Here is a 23463-nt window from a genome sequence, read left to right as displayed (position 1 = left end):
TTTTTCTTCATTGAAATATCGACTTTATTACTAAAACTAACAAACTTTTGTTCTTTTTCTTTTGACAATTTGAGATAACATCACAATGAAATATCTCACAAAGGGCAGCATGATGCTTTGTACACTGCGACTCAGTCCTTGAGCTTTCCCATGTACCCTGGCCCCACAGGATGCATACAGACAAGGAACCCCTGAGTTGAACTGGAAAGGATGGAATGGTCTGTAGTTTGGCTCTCGTATCTAAAGCATGCTTTTACCATTCCTCAAACTGCTTCACTACAAACAAAAACAGAGTTTTCTGTGCAATGCTTGGCCATATAGCAACAACATATCTTCGAAATTCTGCAATCATATAAGCCATGGAGTGTTTTCATGGAATCCCAAAGTAAAATTCACCAACAAAATACACATTTGTTGTTAAAATTGTAAATGACTTAACCAATCAATATCTAACAAAAACAAAATTTAATACATTTTGCTTGAAAAAAATGTTCACAATAAAAAACAAGGCATTAGTTGGTCAACTACAGGATTGCAAGTCTTTGGAACCAAATCAAATTGTTTTACAACGTAATTTGAAAAATTAAAAAAGACATTTCAATAACATTCAAGCTGTGTTTTGTTACTGCACATGCAGCATAAGATTCTTTGAAAGGAAACTATGTGTTGTTAATGTTATGCAAGTTCTTTGAATGAAAAAGTGCAACAATTTTTCAATTTGTTGTGTATGTAACTTATATACACATATTTCCATACTTTCATTTCACGGACGAATACAATCATAAAGCAGTAGGTTGCAAATTGTGTATAAAAATATTGTATGAGTCAAATTAGTAGTTCTGCAAATTCCATAATGAACAGCTATCCACTATTTGTAAACATGAAATGCATACTTGACAAAGTTCCACTGTAGATAGTGGCAGATGCTAACAAAATGAAATTCAGTGGATATAGTGTGCAGGTGAGATGCTTGTACCAAACAGAACCACACACCAGTCTCCTAAAGTGCAAGGAAGTTGCTCAAGCCTGCTGTATACCAACTACACGTGACAACTGCAGTACAGTTACAGTGTTGCAAATGTCAGCCTGCCCTTGCATTGCACAGCATTCTTAGCTTTCATTCACTGCCAAGTGTTTCCGAGTCTCCGTGGATACTAGTTAAAGCGATTCATGTGATAACCACCATGGTTTGCCTATTTGTTTTAATAATGGTAACTTTAATGATTGCGAACATTCAACACTATCTGTATCAAATCCAAATTTATCCTACTACAATCCTCGCAAACCAATAATAGAACACTTCCATTTCACATAAGCACCTACGCATTCTGTTTTCAGCAAGTGAGCAGTCCAAGAGAACAACTGCCGCATGACACACACAGTTGTCCTATCCGACTACACTCACTTGTTTCCGCAAACTCTTGTTTTCATGGATACACTCCGTAAACATTTCTGAATTTCAACATGAAGCTGCATTAACTCCTAAGACATTACAGATATGAACACAAGAATTTACTCAGGTTTCATATAAATTAATGTTTGTTATTGCAACAAATGTATTTAATTGAACAAACATCCAATCAATAACAATGCCTAAAGTACAGTATTCCTAAAAGAAAAGTACTCTTGTACATTCCTTTGATCACTGACATTTTATCCTAAAATTCATAGATCCAGAACTAGTGGAATGTTAAAGAACTTTACTGAAAAATGTTCCTTTGTTTTTCATCTGCAATACACTATTACTCAAAATATTTTTACCTTTAGACTTTCATGCTGTAGTTCCCACAGCAAAATAAAAACCAATTCATCAGCTTTATTTGATAACAGTCCATAAAAAAATAACTTTTTAGAATATTTATTGTAAATTTTAGCAATTGTAATGTTTCCCTCCAATACCTGATTTAAAATTAAGACATAAAAAGTTAACCAGGGCTTACTTACTTGACTTTTGGCAGTGTTGTTCAACCAATTGTATTTTTTCTTTTCACAAGTAGTGTTGCAAACTTATATCTCCATAGGAGACTACGCTGTTTATTCTATACATAGCACACCACTGATGCGAAACTATCAGATATCTCTCAATCAACTACCATAAAAGCAGTGTATGGGCACATGGAAAGCGTCACAAGATGACAACATTTAGATTTCTTTAAACTTTTTCCAGCACCAAGGACTTCACACAGCTCTAGTACCACTGGCCTATCTTGGTCGCAAATGTACATTTAAATATAATATAATCTCTCTCGCAAATTTTATTTACACACACACATACACATCCATGCGTACAATAGTGAATCATACATACATCGCAGCTCTTTACCCCGTAATCTACAACTTCACACGTCAGACTTCAGGTACTGTGGTATTAACCAAGTTTCAATACAGTCTGTAGTTGCTTGTTTCCAGCCACGTGAAGTCAACTCGCCACCTAGTTTAGGAACCTAAGATTCTCATTTTCCCTTATGATGTTCCCTGGATGTTGCAAACCCATCACTAAAATGATTCCCAAAAGAGAGTTTGGTCCAGAAAAGATGACTTGACTTTGGGCACTGGCAACAAGTACCACTTTTTCGCACACTTCCATTCTTTTCATCATATTCCTGTTTTTAATTTGACTCGTTTCTATCCAGGACGAACTGCAGTTTGAAGAAGAAAGAAAAAAGGGAGGACCCTACGAACTATGATGACGATGCAGATAAATTTCACTGGACTCCGACCAGATGAGAATCAAGTGAACCCGTGAAAATAAATAGTCACTTTTGAATAACTGACTTTTACGACCCACTGATCTTCAACTTTTTGGGTCGCCTTGTTGTGGCAGCTGCTTCAGAGTCTGAAGTGTCCGTTTCAGATTCGTGTGTGTACCCGGATACGGAATCTTTAGATCCAACGAGAGAAACTTCACTAGTTTCAGCAGCAAAATTCCCTGTTGCTTTGGCTTTTTCCAGTGTGCGGACTGAAAAAAAGTGATTTACTCATTAACTCTTACTAATTCAGTGATAAAAAAACACAAGTGACATTTTTTTTTCAATTTTCAAACTGCAATTTCAGCACTGTGATAACACTGGACGGAGCACACTAAGCTGAACAGAACTTAAAAAAATATTAAAAGAAAAGGAGGGTCACATAATGGCACTTCAGGTGACAGCTCATAGTGTACAATGACAAATGCTTGAATGTTAAGGATTCATCACATGAAAACTAGAATGTACAGCGTGAGCACAAAAACACTCCCTGGTTTCAAGATGTCATAAAATTAATAGTTACTTGAATATTTTGATAAAATTGATATCCAAAGCTCAGTTAACTCAAAATATTTTAATATCTTTCTTTTCAGAATCGCTAGTTCTGAATTTGGTAGCTAGAGGGCAGTAACATCGAAAATGGCGTTCACTCTGCAGCAAAGAAGCTGGTGCGTGTTAGAATTTGCCAAAACAAGCAGTGTTGTGATAGTGCAGCGTGCATTTAAACGTAAGTTTAACGTTGATCCACCTACACACAAATCCATTCTGCAGTGGCATAAAACATTTGTTGAGAGAGGATGCATTTGTGATCAAAGAAAAGAACATTCTGGTTGACCATCCATCTCTGAGGAAATTGTGGAGCGTGTGCGAGAAGCCTTTGTACGCAGTCCCAGAAAATCAACACGTCAAGCCAGCAGGCAGTTGCAGGTGCCACAATCTACCGTAAGCAAGATTTTACGGAAGCGTTTGCGTTTTCACCCGTACCGGCTGCAATTGGTTCAAAAGTTATATCCACAAGACAAGGTAAAGCGACGTGAGTTTTGCGAGACTATCCACACTTTAATGGAGGACGATGAAACCTTTCCGACAAAGATCATTTTTAGTGATGAGGCGACGTTCCACTTGAGTGGAAAAGTGAACTGGCATAATGTTAGGATCTGGGGAAGCGAGCATCCGCATGCCACTCTTGATGTGGAACGTGACTCACCCAAGGTGAATGTTTTTTGTGCAGTGTCAGAGCGTCGAGTGTACGGTCCGTTCTTCTTTGAGGGGCCAACAATCACAGGTGAAAGCTACGTGACTGGTTAATTCCTCAACTTGCTGCAGAGAGAGGTCACTACATTCTACAATAAGATGGAGTGCCCCCCCCCCTGGCATCAATCTGTACGCAGCTTACTGAATGACAACCTCCCACACCGTTGGATAGGACGAGCTGGACCCAATGATCAAAATCTATGCAAGTGGCCCACACGACCACCGGACATGACAGTTTGTGACTTTTTCCTTTGGGGGTTCGTGAAGGACCAGGTCTATGTACCTCCACTACCCACAACCTTGAATCATCTTCAGGAACGCATCAGTACAGCTGTCAACTTCAGCACACCGGATACGCTTGAGAAGGTGTGGTTGAGCTGGATTATCGTCTCAATGTTTCGCGCGCACATTGAGCATTTGTAATTGGGTCACCATGAAAACTTTATGACTGTTTACAACTACTGTGAACATTTCTGTAGAATACTACTTTTGGTATTAAAGTTATACCCTTTCAAAACCAGGGAGTGTTTTTGTGTTCACGCTGTATTGCAACCAAACAACAGTTTACACAGAAAACTATGCTAATACACAGTGTTCATAAATTATTGGCAGATTTTGTGATGCCATAATTGAAGTTGGAAATGTCCCAAACATTGTGAATTTCATGTCGATTCACACTGTGAATGTCAATTTGGAATAGCCCTAGTACTATGCTGCCATCTTGGAGTAAAAAGCATATATCAGTGTTGGAGAAAATGGCTTACCAACTGATCATAGTTTGTGTCCACAGACATGGCTCATGTTCACCAGACATCATAGTGTAGGATTTCTTCCTGTGGATTTCATCAAATACAATGTTTATGTTCCTCCACTTTCCTGTGGATTTCATCAAAGACAATGTTTATGTTCCTCCACTTCCACAGGCAATGTCGGAACTGCGAAGGTACATCTACATTGCCATTGGAAACGTCACACAAGACATGCTTGAGAAGGTTTGGCAAGAATGGGAGTACCACCTGGACATCTGTCGTGCCAAACATTGAATGCGCTTAAGGTCTGTGTAAAACTTTAAACATTGCTCTTTCAAATGTTGCTAATATCATGCATTTCTGTTCAATATTGGTGAAAATATAGTCTTACAAAATCAACCAATAATTTTTGAACACCCGTATAAGAAAAGCATATGGGTTTTCTTAACAAAGAACATGCACAGTTCTATATTTGCATATTGTGCGTGTTACTCACTATATAATATAAGCAAAAGTAAATTAGTATAAAATTTTGAAATTACGTACGTGAGTGAGTATGAAGATTTAAAAAACAACGTTTCAGGGTACAACTGCCCCCTTCATCTGGTTCATATACTCTTTAGGCACTAATCATAATGCCGCATCACTAAGTGTTACAACAGGATTAGGTTAAAGGTATTGGTTAAGAAACATTTGAAACAATCCTGTTTAAAAACAACCAGTTAAAAATCCAGTTTTAAAAAAAGTTCCCCATTTCCTAAGTGACCTCTTAGAACCGGGGTCTTATAAAATCAATAAAACACGTTCACTTGCACAGCCAGCACTGGTTGTTTTTAGACAGGAATGTTGTCAGGGATTGTTTCAAGTGTTTCTTAACCAATACCTTTAACCTAATGAAGGGAGGCAGTTGTACCCTGAAACGTTGTTTTTTTTCAAATCTTCATACTTACTCACGTAAGTAATTTCAAAATTTTATACTAATTTAGTATTGCTTATGCACAGTTCTACAAGAAGACGGTTATGATATGTGACATAACAAAATCATAAACTAACGTAACGTTTCAACCTTCTAGCAAGGTCTTCTTCAGACTCTGTATCAAGTACAAAAGTAACCAGATACAACAAAAAGGGTAATATATATACACAAACATTACTCCCTCCAGACTATTTAGAAAGTTGTTTGGAACTTTCTAGCAGATGACTTTCACTTGCCAACTTTACTTTCACCACAATTACTTCCATATAGAATGTGGTTGGACTTTTAATCTCACGCTCTTTTCCCTTCATTTTTCTTCCTTCTCCTCTCCTCTTTCTCTCTTGTCCTTTCCACTCTTTCCAACATCTTCTTCCATTCTTTGTTTAACTTCAGTCCTCCATTCCAGTTCATTGTGTCTTCTTCACCTTTCTTCTCTATTTCCTTGGCTTCCTTCCATTTTCTCACTAGCATTCTCTTCTCCCTTCCTATCTGCTTAGTCTCATCCCACTCTATGTCATGTCCTGCTTCTCTCGTGTGTTTAAATATTGCATTTCTCTCTCTAAGTCGTACATCATCCCTATGTTGTTTCAACCTGTCTTGCTAACAAGAAAAAGGAAAACAGAGAAGAGGAAGAGGAAGGGATTATCTACGAAGTGAAATGTAAAGAATGTCAGTGTGTGTACATAGGAGAAACGAAAAAAAAAGGCTGAAAGACAGGTTGAAACAACATAGGGATGATGTACGACTTAAGAGAGAGAGAAATGCAATATTTAAACACACGAGAGAAACAAAACATGACATAGAGTGGGATGAGGCTAAGCAGATAGGAAGGGAGAAGAGAATGCTAGTGAGAAAATGGAAGGAAGCCAAGGAAATAGAGAAGAAAGGTGAAGAAGACACAATGAACTGGAATGGAGGACTGAAGTTAAACAAAGAATGGAAGAAGATGTTGGAAAGAGTGGAAAGGACAAGAGAGAAAGAGGAGAGGAGAAGGAAGAAAAATGAAGGGAAAAGAGCGTGAGATTAAAAGTCCAACCACATTCTATATGGAAGTAATTGTGGTGAAAGTAAAGTTGGCAAGTGAAAGTCATCTGCTAGAAAGTTCCAAACAACTTTCTAAATAGTCTGGAGGGAGTAATGTTTGTGTATATATATTACCCTTTTTGTTGTATCTGGTTACTTTTGTACTTGATACAGAGTCTGAAGAAGACCTTGCTAGAAGGTTGAAACGTTACGTTAGTTTATGTTTTTAATAAAATAAATTACTGCCTTGGTCAGCATATTTAGTTTTTCATAATCATGGAAACAAGGCTTAATGGTGTTATAACAAAATCAGTGAAGAAGTGAATCGATCACACGAACTACATTGCATCCGACAAATACCTAAAGTCACAAAAACAGCACAAGCCATGTTGTTTTCTCTTACACATTATTCCTCAAATAGGAAGTTTGGGAGTGCAGAAAACTCTTCCATCTGTTTCAGAAAAGGTGTTATTACTATATTCTCGATGCCATAAAAAGTTTTCTCGCAACTACATGTCTAAGCAAAATTGTTGGTTATGTTGTTCGTGTGGCTGATTCAACTAATAAATACATCTTCCAAATTGAAATTCAGATTTGTTATGCGAAACTAGTAATTTTACAATTATCACAATTTGTGTTTTGAAAATTCTGCAGTCAAAAATATATAGTGTACCTGTTCCTTCTTTTTACCCTCAGGTGTCCTCTCATTGCATAGTTAAGCAAAAGATGGGCAGATCCAAATCTCTACAGATTCAGATATCAGATCCAGGAGTTCAGATTCAAATATTAGGATTATATGCCAGATTCAAGACTGTAGACTTGGAAATTGGATCTATGATTCAATTATTATTATTTTCTTTGTTTGTTTTGTTTTAAAATTGTCAACAACTTAACAAAAAGAGTATGCCAGATGCAAAACAGCAGCTTAATCCAAGCCATTTAAGGAACATTGACAGTAATATCATTTTCACTCTTGCACTCACCATAAATCAAAATTTAGAAAACTGTAACTATTTCCTAATCTGTGTGCTGGTTGTGAATTCAACGTACATTTACTACATGACGCATCTCGCTAAATTATATTATTTTTAGCTTATTTTAGAATTCATTATTAGGATTTTGTCAATTGAAGGGCTTGGGTGTGACAATTTGTTTATTATTGAATTACAAAGTAAAAAAAGAGCCAACCTTCAATTTTCACGTGCAATTGCCATGTCATGCAATATGCATTGGATTCACTGAATGCTTCCGAAATTGGTAAACATAACATGAAAACAATTTATCAACAGTGTAGCCTTCATGACCTTCTCCTTAAGAAACTAAATAATGACAAAAATATCACCATGTTTTACCCCCGAGCCCTTCAAGGGTAAAAAAAGAAAGTGATTGGTAAGTGTTTACTGTCTCCTACTCTACATACTTTTTATTTTTATATAATGGTGGTTTTACGGACGAGGGCAAGGCAAGTAACACTTGTGCACATAACTTGGCTCATACCCACCTACTGCAAATCTGTGAATGCAATAACTGAAACAACAAAGTGTATGCTACTTACTCTGGGCTTCAAGGAGAGCATTTTGTCTTTTAAGATCATCAATGTCCTGTTGATGCGCGGAATTTTTTCTTCTCATGAACTGGATATATTCAGCAGCTTTCTTTAGGATTTGGGCTCTGCTTGCCTGAAAGGGAAATGTTTATACTACAGACCACTACTTCATCACATGAAAATAAAACAAAACACTGAATTTATTTGTGTTTAAGCTGCTACAGAAAGAAAATGCACATTAAGCAACAAGCACACAATGTAGAAGGGTCTTGATGTTTTCAGGAGAAAAAGTTGCTCTTGATGTTTTCAGGAGAAAAAGTTGCACTAACATTTCTCAAACAAATTTTGAGTGCATGTGGCAACAAAGTTTAACCCTTCGCAAGTAAAGAACTGGTTGGACAATTAACCCTCATAGTTGCATTTATAATAATATACATTGGCGCATCAATTTTGTTTTCCAGGGGCCCAAGGTGAAAAACCCTATAATACGGGAAAACATAAAACCTAGGATGAATGAATTAATTAAAATTGTTGGGTGCATTGGCACATTTTACACCCTTCAATGTGTTGGGGAAATATCCCCTTATCTAAAACCTAGAATCATTTTATTACATTTTCTCTATTAGGACCATGAAGATGGATGCATAATGCAAGAAAATGTAAAATCAGGGTGCAGAGCTGTAATTCCTGAGTAATCGAATGGACTAATTTCTTGGTGAATTTGCTGCCAGCTCCTTGGCCACCGAAGTTCCTGGGTTCAAATCCCGGCATGAGCATAGTGTCCTGCGTGAGTGTCCATTCATCAATTTCATTACATGGGCATTCCACAGAAAGTGGTCCTACTTCATGTGGAAGTAACAAAATGAATCAATCTTAAAATTTATTCAAAGTAATAAGGCTTAAATGTTTATGCATGTTTCACCACCAAAAACAACAGGCATCTGTAGATTATGTTCTTCATAGACAAATGGACTCCAATTTTGCTACATTTTTAAAGTGAGACACACATAACACATTTTTATTGAGGGTTTTCGTACACCCAGGGTACATCATATTTTTTTTTTATTTGTTAGCAGACACCACTAAGTACATCATAATTACATGAAATCATTGCATTATGAATAGGTCAATCTGATTGCATGTGCAGAATCTTACATTTTGTGTGAATGTTACACACGTAAAGCTAGAATTCCCCCATACCATCACTTGTCCTCATCATTGAGATTAGTCACAAGTGGAAGAAAATTGACACTAAATAACAAAAAAATACCAAATATAACATTTGGTTTAAAAGGCTTAAATATTTTAGCAAGATTGTTAAAATGAATGTACTGGAATAAAAACAAACAAATTTAGTTTTAAAACAAAAACCGTACTTCAGTATTATATGGACTACCTTATCTCAGACCGTCTGTTCTAGCACCCAAAACGACATTCCACAACAGCAACTATAATTTTACGTCATTGGGTTAGATTTGCTACCAAAAGTTATTATCAACGTGTTCTTTCACTTTCCCAGAAAACAGACGGTCTGAAATGAGGTAGTCTGTATAATACTAAAGTACCCAAAAACCTATAGAGTGGCAGATCATAGATGATGTTCCAAATGAAATCTCCATTAGGAGATAAATGTTGCCATTTCAAGCAAATCCACTACTTATCATCGGCGATAATTCATTGTACCAGAAAACTTGTAAGTATGGATGCATGCTTGCTAAATGTAGTTTTTTCTTTCAAACCCCAATAACAAAATTGAATCATTCTACTTGCATTGACTCTTCACTACTTCACATGTAATTTCTCCAAAACAACAGATGATATTTCAGTTCTCTACTTTTTTATTTATATACATATGCAATTATGGCAAACTTTAAATTACAATGCAATAAAAACTACACAAATGGATTGCATTTCTATATCACCCCACCATATCAGGCAAACTATCCAAGGCACTCACTTTCAGACTCCCACACAAACCAGTATCCCAAGCCAGAAGATTGACTGATTGATTTGCTTTATTTTACTTTGCTTTTTGTGCCACTTTTGGCTAATTTGCGAAGATGGGGATGAGTAGAGGCATGCATATTTCATTTTTGACGAATACACGAAATGTGAAACAACACATTGTAATGTTAATTTTTCATGTGTCTGAAAGGTGTGAGGTGCATTTTCCTACCCTGTTTTGTCACGAAATGATGCAAAAAGAACTGCAAAATGTGAAATTGACTCTTAAACATGAAATTTACCGTTTATATACCAACGTGGCACTTTCTGAAGTCAGAATTATCCTGAGTGTTATGCAATTCATGGAAAATTTATTAATTTTGCTGCAAACATTTGAGAAGCAAAAATGGACCCTTTTATACAGGAATAAACTTAATATTCTGGTAATGATTTAATGTGCTATTAGAACGGATATGTTTATTTTGTGTAATAGTGCAGTTTATAAATCAAATTTGAGATTATATTCACATTTTTAAAACCAAAATGTCATTTTATATGTTGCTTTTCCACCGCTATAACAGCGAAATTTCATTTTATTTACTGCTTTTGAACTCGAAATTGACTGTTTTTGTACCGAAATTTTGCTTCTTTATTTACCAAAAATATGTGCCTCTAGGGATGAGTGATATGATGAAATTGATAAATGAACACTTACAAACATTCATGCCCAAGCCGAAATTCAAACCCGGAACCCCTAGCATCGTAGCACGATGTGCTAACCACTCCACACAAGGGCCGGCCCAAGTAAGGAGCCTACCAAAAATTGCATCCTGCAGAGCCTACACGACCATGTGCCAATGTCACAGCCACTACATTGGAAGGACGATTCATATTGTACAAGAACAAACTGAAGAAGACTTTGGGAGATTCCACACAGAAGCAACACACGTCGCTTGAGGATTTGCTATTTGAATGCAGAGTTGCAAGGCCCCTCATGCTGCAACGGTATGCAATGTTCTTGTTGATTGGCTCATTCTCAAGCAGCAATGTCAGCTGTTGCTTCCGTGTGAATTCTCCCTTAAATGATGCCAAAAAAAGTCACTAAGGTCACATCTCTAACACCACCTCAACACCATTTCATCTCCTCCACATTCATACTTCTTCCAACTGGCTCCCTCAATGTGATCATCAAATCAAAGGGTATCATCCAGCAGAAACTCAACTAAACTTGGACAACGGACAAACACAACTGACCCGGAACACCACACTTCAAAAAATCCCAGACAGCAAGAAAAATTAGGACCTCCAGTACAACCATCTATCACCTGCCCAAGGAACACAAACCATTCCATGCTAAGCAGCACAATGCAGCAGGCAGTCGAACCTACCAATCACAACCCTTCAGCGCCACCAGACGATGAAAACCAGGTCTCCCAGCAGGAGAAATTGGAACTACCACAATCCAAGAATAGACAAAGTAGCGACACACTACCATCTCCGTTCCAGATGCCGTAACCTCTGTTAATGAAAGTGGTAGTCCTTCGAAATTAATTGGAAAGACCAATTAAATTTGCAACACGAAAATATGGTACATCACCCATATGATATTGAAACCAAGATTACTGCACACACCATGAAGTATTGGTATTTTTTTAAAAAAATGCTCACAGTTTTTAGTTGATATGAAGTTGAAAGCACAGGCTTTCCAAACACATGGCAATGTTCTTAAAAAATCTATATATTCCTCGTAGAGAGTAAAAGTTTGCTTTTTACAGGGTGTCTACTATTTTGTGAAAACAAAATTCCCTGACTTTTCCAGACCAAGAACAAAAATTTCCCAGACCAAGTCATTAGGGCAATTAATGTACATGAACATGTATGTACAGTAGAGGCGATTAGGGGAGTGGGGGGGTTGTCCCCCTACTTTTTGCCCCACCAGTATGGTCTCTTAATGCTATTCCTTATCTACCAAGAAAAAATTAATTTTCCTTGCCCCAACCCCAAAGTTTTGGCATTCAGTCAAAATTGATATACGTAAGAATATCAGAGCACTTAGATGAAAATTCACACTTAGTCACACTCAAGTTTAAAACCGTAAACTGTAGAAGATCAGATTAATCTTTTCACCACATACTTTAATCCTCTTGTACCTGTATATTTATGGGAATTTACGAATATGCTAACAAGCTTTCATTATTACATTATGTGAAATTATTGATGGTCTCCCTTCACCCCTTATAGCCATCCGATCCACCCACACATTATAAAATAATTGTTTTACCAATTTTTTGGAGTTATACTTGCTGCACCATATGTGAGCCTATATTTCAATGGTGATCTCATACATTTCTTCTTACACAAACATTGTAATATTTTCAGACAATCTTCACCTGAACGTCAGATAGTTCCACAAATCTAAATGCTGCTCTGGTTGCAAATCCAATGTCAACTTCTTTTGCAGAACACACACATTCTGGATCAGTTAGATTTAGTTCCAAAAGATCTTCAGAACTTACAGCTTCAAGCAGAATGGACTTCTTTATAAACCTGGACATAAGGGATTTCAGTAGCTTGAGCAAATTTTCATCAAGGAAAAGTACCATTAGTGAATCATACTGAAACCTGACAAGAAAGGGTTCTATATCAGTTGCAAAAAAGAAGTCTGAAAGAAAGCTAGCCTGACTGGTAACAGAGGATTCCTCACAGGTGACTTAATAGTTTTAAAGCTTTTACACCTTGGTTGTTCCTTCGTACCAGAAACTATGTCAGCATAGGTTTTCAGAAATGGTAAAAGGAACTGTGCTTATTCCACCACACTTCCATTGTCTAACCACCGAATTGGACAAAACTTTTTTGGAAAAACTTTTCATCCTGTAATTCTTGTGAAATCTGCTCTCCCGAGCTGAAACATGTTTAAATAAATTGTACACTGCTCTTAAGAATACCACTATGTTCCAACCAGAACTCTGAAAAGATGCTTTGAAAGCACCATGAACTCTGCAGCTTCCTATTTCCAACAATGTTGTACTTTCTGGCTCATTAATAGACATGTTTTCCTTGAAAAAGGTGAGAAATTTCCAGTTAACTGCTGGTCCATCCATGGATATTGCACTATGTTTTTCAAATTGATACCTTTTACACCTTCTTCAAATAGCAGTAGCAAGTCACTAGCTTTGGTATGGCCCAGAAACAAAAATACAAAATTTTCCAGAAAAATTGTCAATTTCCCTGACTTTTCCAGAAAAAAAATTCCCAGACTTTTCCAGGTTTTCCAGACTGGTAGACACCCTGTTTTATTTATGATGGAATGGCTAAAGCCTTCAGAGAAAGTACAATGTTTCCATTCCCTCTCTTTATACGGGTACAATTAGGAGAAAAAATCAATTAAACCAAAGTGAACATACATATTTGAACAATGCCAAAATGTGGTGCAGCTATGTACCTACAATCATAATAAGTATAGATCAAAATTGAACCATAGTTTAAAATAATTAATACTAATGTAATAAATTATATATACGTACAAGAGTTTGATTTTATTATCCTGAGTTAACTCAAGCTACATGAAGTTACATACAGTTGTATATGTTTTGTCAACAAGTTTGAAAACATATAGTTTTAAAATAATTAAATGGGCTGCCTCTACCTTCTTACCCTACTCTGCTTCAACAGGTGTTTAATAACTTGATTCAGTAAAATAAGAAATATAACAATGAAAGCTAATATACTCACGCAAACAAGCTGATAATTTATAAATATATCCACAATACACAGTTTCCAAAGCCATGGGTTTGAATTTTGTCCACTTTACTCCTAAACATAGTCTTTACGGTTCTAATGTAATTGCCTAAAAATACTATATTTGTATATTATTTTTTGTTACTCCTGTTAGTTTTTTCTTCCAACTTAAAAAATCTAGAAGCCTGTTACTGAAAGAGTGGATTGCTGCATGAACGTCTTTACCACTGATGGAAAAATAATTTTCTGTCAAGCATGCATGAAAGAGGTAAGTTTATCTGTTAAAATAAGAGTTGAAAATAGTATTTCAATAGTGCAAAGAAATTGCATTAATATGGTTTTATCTTGTATGTTCTTATTCATGAATCATCATGGACGTGATTTGAGCCTGCTCTGAAGCTCATGCAATGTTTATTATTTCTGTGTGTCTGTTCGGAGAACAATGAAGGTTAAGCTGTGCCTGAAAAATTTCAATTTCTACTTCTTTCTTTAACACTAAATATTAGGAGGCAGAATGTACCACATTTTACCTCCACTAAAAGTCTGGTCTTTAAGAAAGAAAACAACACTGATTTCATCTCTCTACGACAATTAGTTCCCGAGTCACGAATTTTTTGTGGGCCAGAGTATAATTTCTCTTGTAGTTTACAGCTGTTCCAAGCATATAAATGCAACATTTGATTAAATGTTTCAGAACACACAGTCTCTTCATCAGACATTTATTCTTGTTTAATTAATGTTACAGCTATAACAATGGATTAAATTTTAAAAAGAGCAGTTATACAATGAATCTTGACAATAATGTTACATTGTTTAAACATAACTGTGAAATAATTTGTTTTATTATTATACAATGTAAGCAATATGTACATATAAGAAAAACAGATCAGAGTTTGTAGAAACTGAGTCAGAGGAGAAATTGGCAAGCAACCCCCACCCTGACACCATGTCCGGCACTCCATCCCCTTACTGTTTCTGGTACCCTTGACCCTCCGTTACCCCTGGAGAAAATTAAATATTTTGCAGTTTATGAAGATTTTGTTGCTTATGAACGTTTTCAGTTGATTTTTGCTTGCGGAAATGTGTTCTTGTGAAGTAAAGTAAGTCTGTTACCTTAGCATGTTACTTTACGTGTAGCAGAACAGCCTGAAGGCTTCGCACAAGTTAATATATTACCTCCCAAAACTACTTTCCACAACAACAGCTATAATTTTCGGTAGTTAAATTAAAAATGGTAGGTTTGGTACTGATAGTTATTTTCGACGTATCTCTTGCTATTATAGCGTGCATACAAACAGTTTTACTAACAGAAAGTGGCGAAACTACTCTGAAATTGCAGGTTTAAACTTACGTGGGCCATACTTTGGGATCAAATATCTCTGTTCTTCGTGCTTTCCTAACGCAGGAACCAATTTTATATTGCATAAAACATTGAAATTTGTCGATAAGAAAAAAATTCGACATAATTCTCAAGGGGGCCAGTGGGTCAATAGCCCCCTGTATTCCCCACAGATAACAAAATGATACTTAGTGTAGCTTTTCCTCTGAATTATGTATTTTAAGCATTAAAATTAGTATTTACAATAAGAACGGCCAGTATATTGACCACCTCGACGTGTCATCTCTTAAAAACTTTATAATGTAGAAAATCAGGTGTGAATGTCTCTTATAGCTATTTATTAAAGATCAAAGTTTGGGATGCACACCTGAGGCCTTACCTTCTCTCCTTGTAGGGCCGGAACTGAATCTCTAAGGCTGCTAAAGCTGTCCTTTATGTGATCTCGTCGCTTTCTCTCCAAAGCATTATGGTGGGCTCGCTTCTCAGCCTACATGAAAAGTATACAAGTAAAACATGTCATTCTGCTAAGAAGTTAATAAACCTGTTTAAGCTACAAGAAAAAAAAACAATTCAAAAACAATACACGCTGTGAATAAAATAACACAGTGGAACCGCGATTTTACATTCAATCTTGATGGTTCCAACATAGTAACATATCAACAAAATTTTCCCTAATTATACATTTTCCTGCATTTTAGGGTTTTTTTCAGCTTGGTCCCCTGCAAAACGTAAAATAGAGGTTCCACTGTATTTAAAACCGAAATCAGGTGTAGAACTAGGTGGTAGGTAGGAAACAAATCGATAACTCATCAGATGTATTCTTATGTTTGAAAATTATTTTATTAACATTAAAAAAATTTAGTTACTGTGAAAAATTTAATGTAACTTCTACCTAATTTCAGAAATTTCTGTTGCTTTCATTTACATCACACTGAATCAATTGAAGAAAATATATGTGTACTTTTATACTGGGCATGTATAAACATTTTAAACAGTAATGATCCAACGTGAATATCATGTCTGTAATAATTGCTATTAAAAGAATAAACATAAATAACTGTCTGTTACAAAAAAGGATTTTTTGACCGATGTCATTTTTCCCAAAGAGCCAAGAATTAATAAGAACAAAATTATTACTAAATCTCCTAATAAAACATCATCGTCAAGCAAGAAAATTATACATATATATTTTTTGAAACCCATTGAAAGAATTAACTTAGCAAAGCTTGTATTCTCTAGCCTAATAAGGGATGGACAAACAGTTTTAGGTAGGATTGGATTTATATGATAATTAGAAAAACATAAGCCTGTAACGACATGCTAATGCTCTGTTAGGAAGTTAAACCTAGAACCTTTAAATTATCAAACAACAATGAATAAATGACCTAAGCAAACAAATTGACAAGAAAAATCTAACCAAAAAACTTGGCACGGTGGAAACCACAATATCCATGAACTTCATTTCAAACACTACACACACAAAAAAGCATCACCTATCAACCATCTGTATCAAAACACTAGATATCAGTGAGTAATTAAAATATAATAAACAACAATATTATTAATTTCAATGCTGATTGGCATTTAAAAAAATGTTACAGGTTGACCTAATTTGCACAACCAATATGTAAAACTTTTTTGTGTGTGCATACAATAAGATAAGAAATTAGAATAAAACATATTAATCTGTTAACAATAAACATTTTTCTCCCACACTGTCACAAATTTCAAGTCACAATAACATATGCAAATATGTACCATGTGCATACAGAAAAGAATGATAGGAATGGTTTGAAATTGGTGGGAAAAACAAAAAATAAATTAAAAAATATTAATTCTTATTCCAATCTTCACCTTAACATAAATACTGCGAAAAAAAATCAAATAATGCACACAACAATAATATTAAGATGCAAGTTTCTGGAAAATCTACAAATATAAAATACATTCTGGCATGTAATAAGCACTTTAAATATAGTACATAAAGTTCATATAATATGGTTTACAGTCCCTGCAGTATTAAAAATAATATGTCTTTATGCCAATTATTATAACACTAATAACAACTTCATCTTAATGTAAATGTTTGCCTGATTCCCTACAATGGATTCACAAAATAAAGACATCCATTTCAGCACTTGTAAATATTGATATGGTACTTATACCATCTCGGGACGTCATTTTTTACATTCGTACTTACCTATTGTGGATTGCGAAACATTCTTTATGGTGTGATTTTGCGTTTCTCACGGAAATAATGTTAATAACAGTAATTATTGTTTGTCGTTTTTTTGCTTCCGTAACACACAATATGGCGGGCACAGCTTCAGTAGCATCATAGATCAGTGGCATACAGTGCTTCCAACCTTCTTAACTGAAAAATGCCCCACACACCATTGATGCATAGCACCACAAACCATTAACGGTAAGGTTAGGCAAACAGTTAAAATTTGGGGTCGTAGTAACATCAGGAATGTATATTTAGTTTTTTCATCTTCTTGCAAAACAACGGCGTGGTTGGAAACACTGACAGGAGGTTACGTCATCAAACATGCGCAACATTCGGTTCACGTAGAGGAAGCAAAGAACAGCAACGGCAATTGTGCGTCGGAGAGATATTTTTCATGAAAAACACATGAATTCCCAGTCAAACAGAATCAACGATGAAAGAAAATACCTCCAAGAATTTTCAAAATGCTAGAGAAACTCATTTCAGTAAATACTTTCTTCTGTAAAAAATGAAGAAATCTGTTGTCCCGAGATGATATTGTTACCATTTATATTAAGCTAATACATGACGCAGTATTTACTAACACTGGTTACACCAAACAGTAAGGAGAACAAGGTGGTGATAGGTCCTGAAGAAAAATTCCAGGTAACAGTTCTGTATATTGGAGACGGATTTCTTACTTTTTACAGAAGAAAGTACTTACGGAAATAATTTTCTGTAGTGTTGTTGAGGTTTGGGAATGTAGTTTTTATCCTTTTCAACGCAAAGTCAAGTTTTCTTCTGAGAAAATATCACTCCGACACGGAATTGCTGTTGCTGCCATTTGCTTTCTGCACGTGAACACGATGTTCCGTGTATTAGATGACATAGCTGATAACCCCCAATAACGATTGCAAACCATGCCGTGTTTTCGCAAGAAGATGACGTGTCTAGGATGCGTCGTGAAGTTTTTTAACTGTTTGCCTAACCTAACCTTACCGGAAATGGTTCGTAGGGCTAACACCAATAGTTTGTGGTTGATGGTTTGTGGGGCTAACGAGGTATTAGCATAATTTCCAATCCAGCCACGAAATTAGGTATTTTTCAGTGAATAAGGTTGAAACGCTGCATTCACATTCCAAATCAACAAAACACTGCCACATTGCGCAATGAACCAGTACGCTTTCGTCATATTGCATGTTAGAGAACCGAGAAAAAGGAAAAACAGTAAGTACTCGTAAATGTAAGAAATTGTCATTATTTCTGTTAGATATTCATTATTACACCTAAAGAAATGTTCCGCAATGCAGAATTGTACGTTAGCAATGTAAAAAAATTCGAAATAAATTATTTCTAGGTGTCTCCACTATACAGAACTAGTACCAAATTCCGATTTTCCAAAATTTTAATCACTTTGTATGTAGTGTATACCTGCATTCAATAAATTATGCAATGCTACACTTTACAATTATAAGGTTTAGTTAATTAACTAATCATACAATCATGTTAGTCACAGCCCTCAAAAGTAATAATACCCCATGCTTTTCCTACGTTTAAAAGTTACAAACACAATTCTACATACTAACCTTACATACCATGGATCCTTATAGTTTCTCCAAGACAGTTACTATTCTCTGGCAAATAATTATTGGGTAGCAACAAAACTGGCATTTGTGTGCTAACTGCGGCTGTTACATTTAAAAATTATATAACAGTACTAAAATATGCAACAAAAAAATAGATCGTAAAAAAAAGTAAATTGCCACAAAAAAAATATATTACATCTTATCATATGGTAAACGCAATTTGCTTTTTCTTTTCATGCAGTATTCGTTACTGACAAGAGGCTTTTGTTCAAGGTTATGGATGTACGGCAAACACTTTCGCTGACCTACTAATATGACCTTGTCATAAAATTCTATCTGCACATAAACAAAAACATTGCGCTGCATCAATTACGAAATAATTAAGGTTAAGTTTTTGGAATACGACAGATATTTCTGCGAGAAAAACTGCTGGTCGATATATTTATAGGTATAAATGTTGGTAGAAAAAAAAACTAATTTTCAGCTGACAAAATTTTGAAATATAATATGCGTATAAATATTTATTGCAATACCTGGAGACAAAGCAGACCAATATCACACAAACGGGCTATTAAATAGCATTCCGATTACAATCTTATCAGATGTCAACAGTCACGTCAAGATGATTGCACAATTAATTCGCCCTAACCAAACACGAAAACCTAATTATTAATTTGAAATTCGCCATTGCTATGTAAATACATACTATTATGTTCAACTGTATGTAAATATTTGACGAGCTTTGTTCAAGGAGAGAAAAACAAAACTTTTTATTCCGTTTCTCACCTGTGTCATATATTCGCTTCCCGCTTGACGCAGCTGGGGACCCGTTGAATCCGAATCCGCGCCGTCATCCTCCTAGCAAGCAAAGGTACAATAAAATAAAAAGCAAATTGTAATAGTTAAGTCGCAAACGTCGAAATAAGTTCTATTTGTTTACGATTTTCGTTAAAAACAGATCGCGCAACAGTAGAGAACTCCATATCTGATCTCAAAATGGCTGTTTACCTACGAACGAACTTTTTATTATGAAAATAAACTACACTACAGTGAATAATCTTCTACATAAAATATACTATAAGTACGCTAAAAGTCAAAATTATAATTTATAAATTCCTTACATCGCTCTCGATGTCGATATCCCTCTCGTCGTCGCTCATTTTCCAGACACTCTAATCAGGCCATTTTCTAATTGCAAAACAGGAAAAATGGCGACTCCTCCACCTCCAACTACTCGTTGAGGCACAGATGATGAGCATGAGACCCAGCATGATCAAGCGCATAACGCCACGCGACAAGTACACGTGGTTGATATCGAACGATTACATGTGTGTTTCTTCTTATTTCCCAAAACAATTCTCCTTAGGTGCGTGTGTACTTCTTATTTTTTTAAAAAATACAAGGTTTTTTGGGTAGTTGCGTTGCCAAGTTGGGACACAGGGGGATCTGGCCCCCAGAAAATGGGTTCGAAAATTTAACGTCAGCTGGCCGTGATTTCACACATGTAATTTCATTTCAGTAAGAGGGGAAGTTCATTATGGTGTCCCAAAAGTCGCATTCCGTGCAAGAACGAGATTCACCAAACGCACGGGCCAGAAGGCTGGTTTGTTCAGTGAGAATCGTCTGTTAGTTGGAGACAACGCGCGTGATTGATGGATTCAAACTGCTCTAGTTCGGAAAATGTATTATAATTTTAACAGAGGGCAATATGAAGCAACATGCACAAGATGAGTATGCCTTAACTGTTCTTAGAATGTGACTAAAATGAGTAACAGTGTCCACAGTAGAGTTTATTTTTGCCATAAGGACATTTCTTCCGCTGGACGCCATGAAGAAACTTTCTCTCTAAACGAAACCCTGCGCCTGCGCTTTCGCCTAGTGTCCTATAAGTCTAAAATAACTGGTTTCACCCGATTCACGAGCCAGTTATTTTCGTTGAATGCGTTCGTTTCGTTAAGACTTTCGGAACGCACCCTTATGTTGTGTGATTTATTATAAACAGGTTGATAATTACAAGTAAAACTGGTTGAGGACAGGGTCTTTGCAGGAAGGACGCAAAAACTTCACATTGTGAAAGTGTTTTTGAAAGGGGGTCAAATGAAATAATAAAAAAAACAAATCAAATATGCCTATGACATCTAATTAAGTAGAAAATAAAAATTATACTAATACGTAATAAAACATCTCAACTTTTTTGTAATATTGACATTTAACCAGTTAGTAAAGGAATTAGTTTGTTGTGGTAGAATGCATATGTGATGGATTGTGCCGTTACAAATATATGAAAGTAACAAATTAATCTCTTTATGTATATTTAATAATATTTTGTAATTAACGCGAATTTACTTTTACGTTCCTTTGTCTGAAGCGTAGGGACGCAAATAGATCACAGGATTACAAACTTGGTTTTAGCTTTCATCTCAAAACGAAAAAAATGGCTTGGTTTTGCAATAAAATCTAAATCTTCCGAAAAAAACCATTTAAAAGTTATTGATTTTATTGTTAATTGATTTTCTTTATTTTGCTTCGCTTTTCTGCCACTTTTGGCTAATTGCGAAGCAGGGACGGCGACAGGGGTGGGCACGGGTGGGCAAGCGCCCACCCAAAAAATCCTGTGCCCACCCAATTGCCCACCCAATCAAATTCACTAAGTGCATACACTTGGGGATATGTGAATGTTTCAATAAATAAGTGTATTCTGGTGTTCATTACATGTATATTTTACTCATGAATATTATCACTAGAAATGTTCACATATTATCATCCCATAAAAAGCTGTCTTAACTTTTTTATTAGAAAGCAAAATGAATTACTAGAGAACTTGAAACAAAATAAACTGTCATCAATTGAATACTTCTATGATTAGAAGCAGCTAGTAGGCTTAGGAGGTGCAAAATTATGCAGGGTATGGTAAAGATTTAAGGTGACCTTGACGGCTGCAGCTCTGGGCCTTCTCTGGGGAAAACTGCTTTGAAAAGTACTGCATAAAGAAAAAAAGGAGGCACTACAGATGTGATGAAAAAATGTAGAAATATGTATAACTAACCACCTCATGTAGCTTAGCGAAAAGTTATAACTGAAACTGGAGGGGATTGGGGTGGGGTCTTCGTGTTGTAAGCTCCGGGCCTTCACATATAGAAATCCCGGCCTGCGCATGATTAAAATAATCTCTAAATGAACCAATACAAAAAACATCTTAACCTTGCTTCCTCCAACAACACAATACATTATTTCGACTCTTTGTAATTACGTCTACATTGAAATTCCAGAAGTGTCTCTTTCCTTATTTCATTACCTTTTTTATACATGTCATATTCAAATATCTACGTTGTATTCAAACAACAACTTTGTATTCGTTCTACTAATGAATACTAAAAAGAAGTAATCACAATAATCACTACAATACCGAGGTGTATAAATTTTGATGTAACAGTTATGTGGGTTTGGAAAAATCTACAGAATTATTGAATTGATAATAGCCAATCAGTTACGTAATGATGCGATTTTTCTTGTGATTAACTTACGTAGAATTAAAAGAAGAAAGAGGTTGGTAGGAAAGCTTTGTTTTGAGGGCGTCAGAAAACTAATCAATCACGATGAGAATGGTTTAAACTTTAGAAGCATCAGAGGTTCGGCCGAAAAGGTCAACAGAATCTGTAGATGCAGATGAAGTAAAGAAAAAAGGTGTCACGAAGTATCCATTAGAAAATTTTGTTTCTTTGTTTTTAAATCCACTTTTATGCTCAGATAGGCTAATCGGGACTAAACCTACAGTTTAAAGTGGAGTCCGAACCAGTGCGAATTGTGCTCCCACCAGGGGAGGGGGTAATAGAAGCCAGAACCTCTTCAATATAAGGCAACAACGTTATGCCATTCGAGAAAAAATATGCATAAAGAACTCACAGAAAACGTTTCATTTTATCACCACAGAAGATGCGTTCATTTAAGAGGGTGTATTGAGAGAGAGAAATATTTGAGATTTTCGGAAAACAACTTTATTGTTCACGGACTTATCTGCCTTGATCCAAGAATGAAACAATGTGAAATTGAAACTACCACCTCAACTTTCGAAGGGTATGAACTAACGAAACTCCACTTTTGAAAAAGTAAGTTGTTGCTGATTCGACTGATTTGTTCTATGTGAAGTCACTTTTCTGCTAACTTGGCTAATGGCGACGATGAGGTTCAATGGTGATTAGGTGAAAGTTACGAAGGACGAAAACAAATACACGCAGACACTGAAAATACAACCCACCACAAATTATTATTTTGACTGTGGTTCCAGGCGCCAGAGATTCGTTCACCTGCAGGATTAAAGTTTCCAGGATAGAGGTTGACATTTGAGGGCTTTC

At 35.8% G+C, this 23463-nt stretch overlaps 1 protein-coding gene across 4 annotated transcripts; it reads right to left on the bottom strand.

Annotated features, from left to right (window-relative positions):
* On the bottom strand, positions 1 to 20346 carry LOC145983106 (protein max-like). 4 transcript variants are annotated; one of them, XM_083116379.1, is made up of 5 exons: positions 20233 to 20319; positions 19898 to 19969; positions 15684 to 15803; positions 8305 to 8428; positions 1 to 2959 (listed from the first exon to the last, which is right to left on the bottom strand). In XM_083116379.1, exons 1-5 carry the CDS (start codon positions 20269 to 20271, stop codon positions 2778 to 2780), a joined length of 537 nt encoding a protein of 178 aa, XP_082972505.1. In that variant the 5' UTR covers positions 20272 to 20319; the 3' UTR covers positions 1 to 2777. The 4 variants fall into 4 exon arrangements, with proteins under 4 accessions (XP_082972505.1, XP_082972506.1, XP_082972507.1 ...); XM_083116380.1 differs by having other exon boundaries at positions 15696 to 15803; positions 20233 to 20317; XM_083116381.1 differs by lacking the exon at positions 19898 to 19969 and having other exon boundaries at positions 20233 to 20346.
* Between the last annotated feature and the right edge of the window lie 3117 nt (positions 20347 to 23463).

This window comes from Lepisma saccharinum, unplaced genomic scaffold (assembly GCF_977018435.1).
Source record: "Lepisma saccharinum unplaced genomic scaffold, izLepSacc3.1 HAP1_SCAFFOLD_650, whole genome shotgun sequence".
NCBI classification, from domain to species: Eukaryota; Metazoa; Arthropoda; class Insecta; order Zygentoma; family Lepismatidae; genus Lepisma; species Lepisma saccharinum.
The sequence above is the reverse complement of the archived record's forward strand: the minus strand, read 5'-3'. Positions and strand labels throughout refer to the sequence as shown.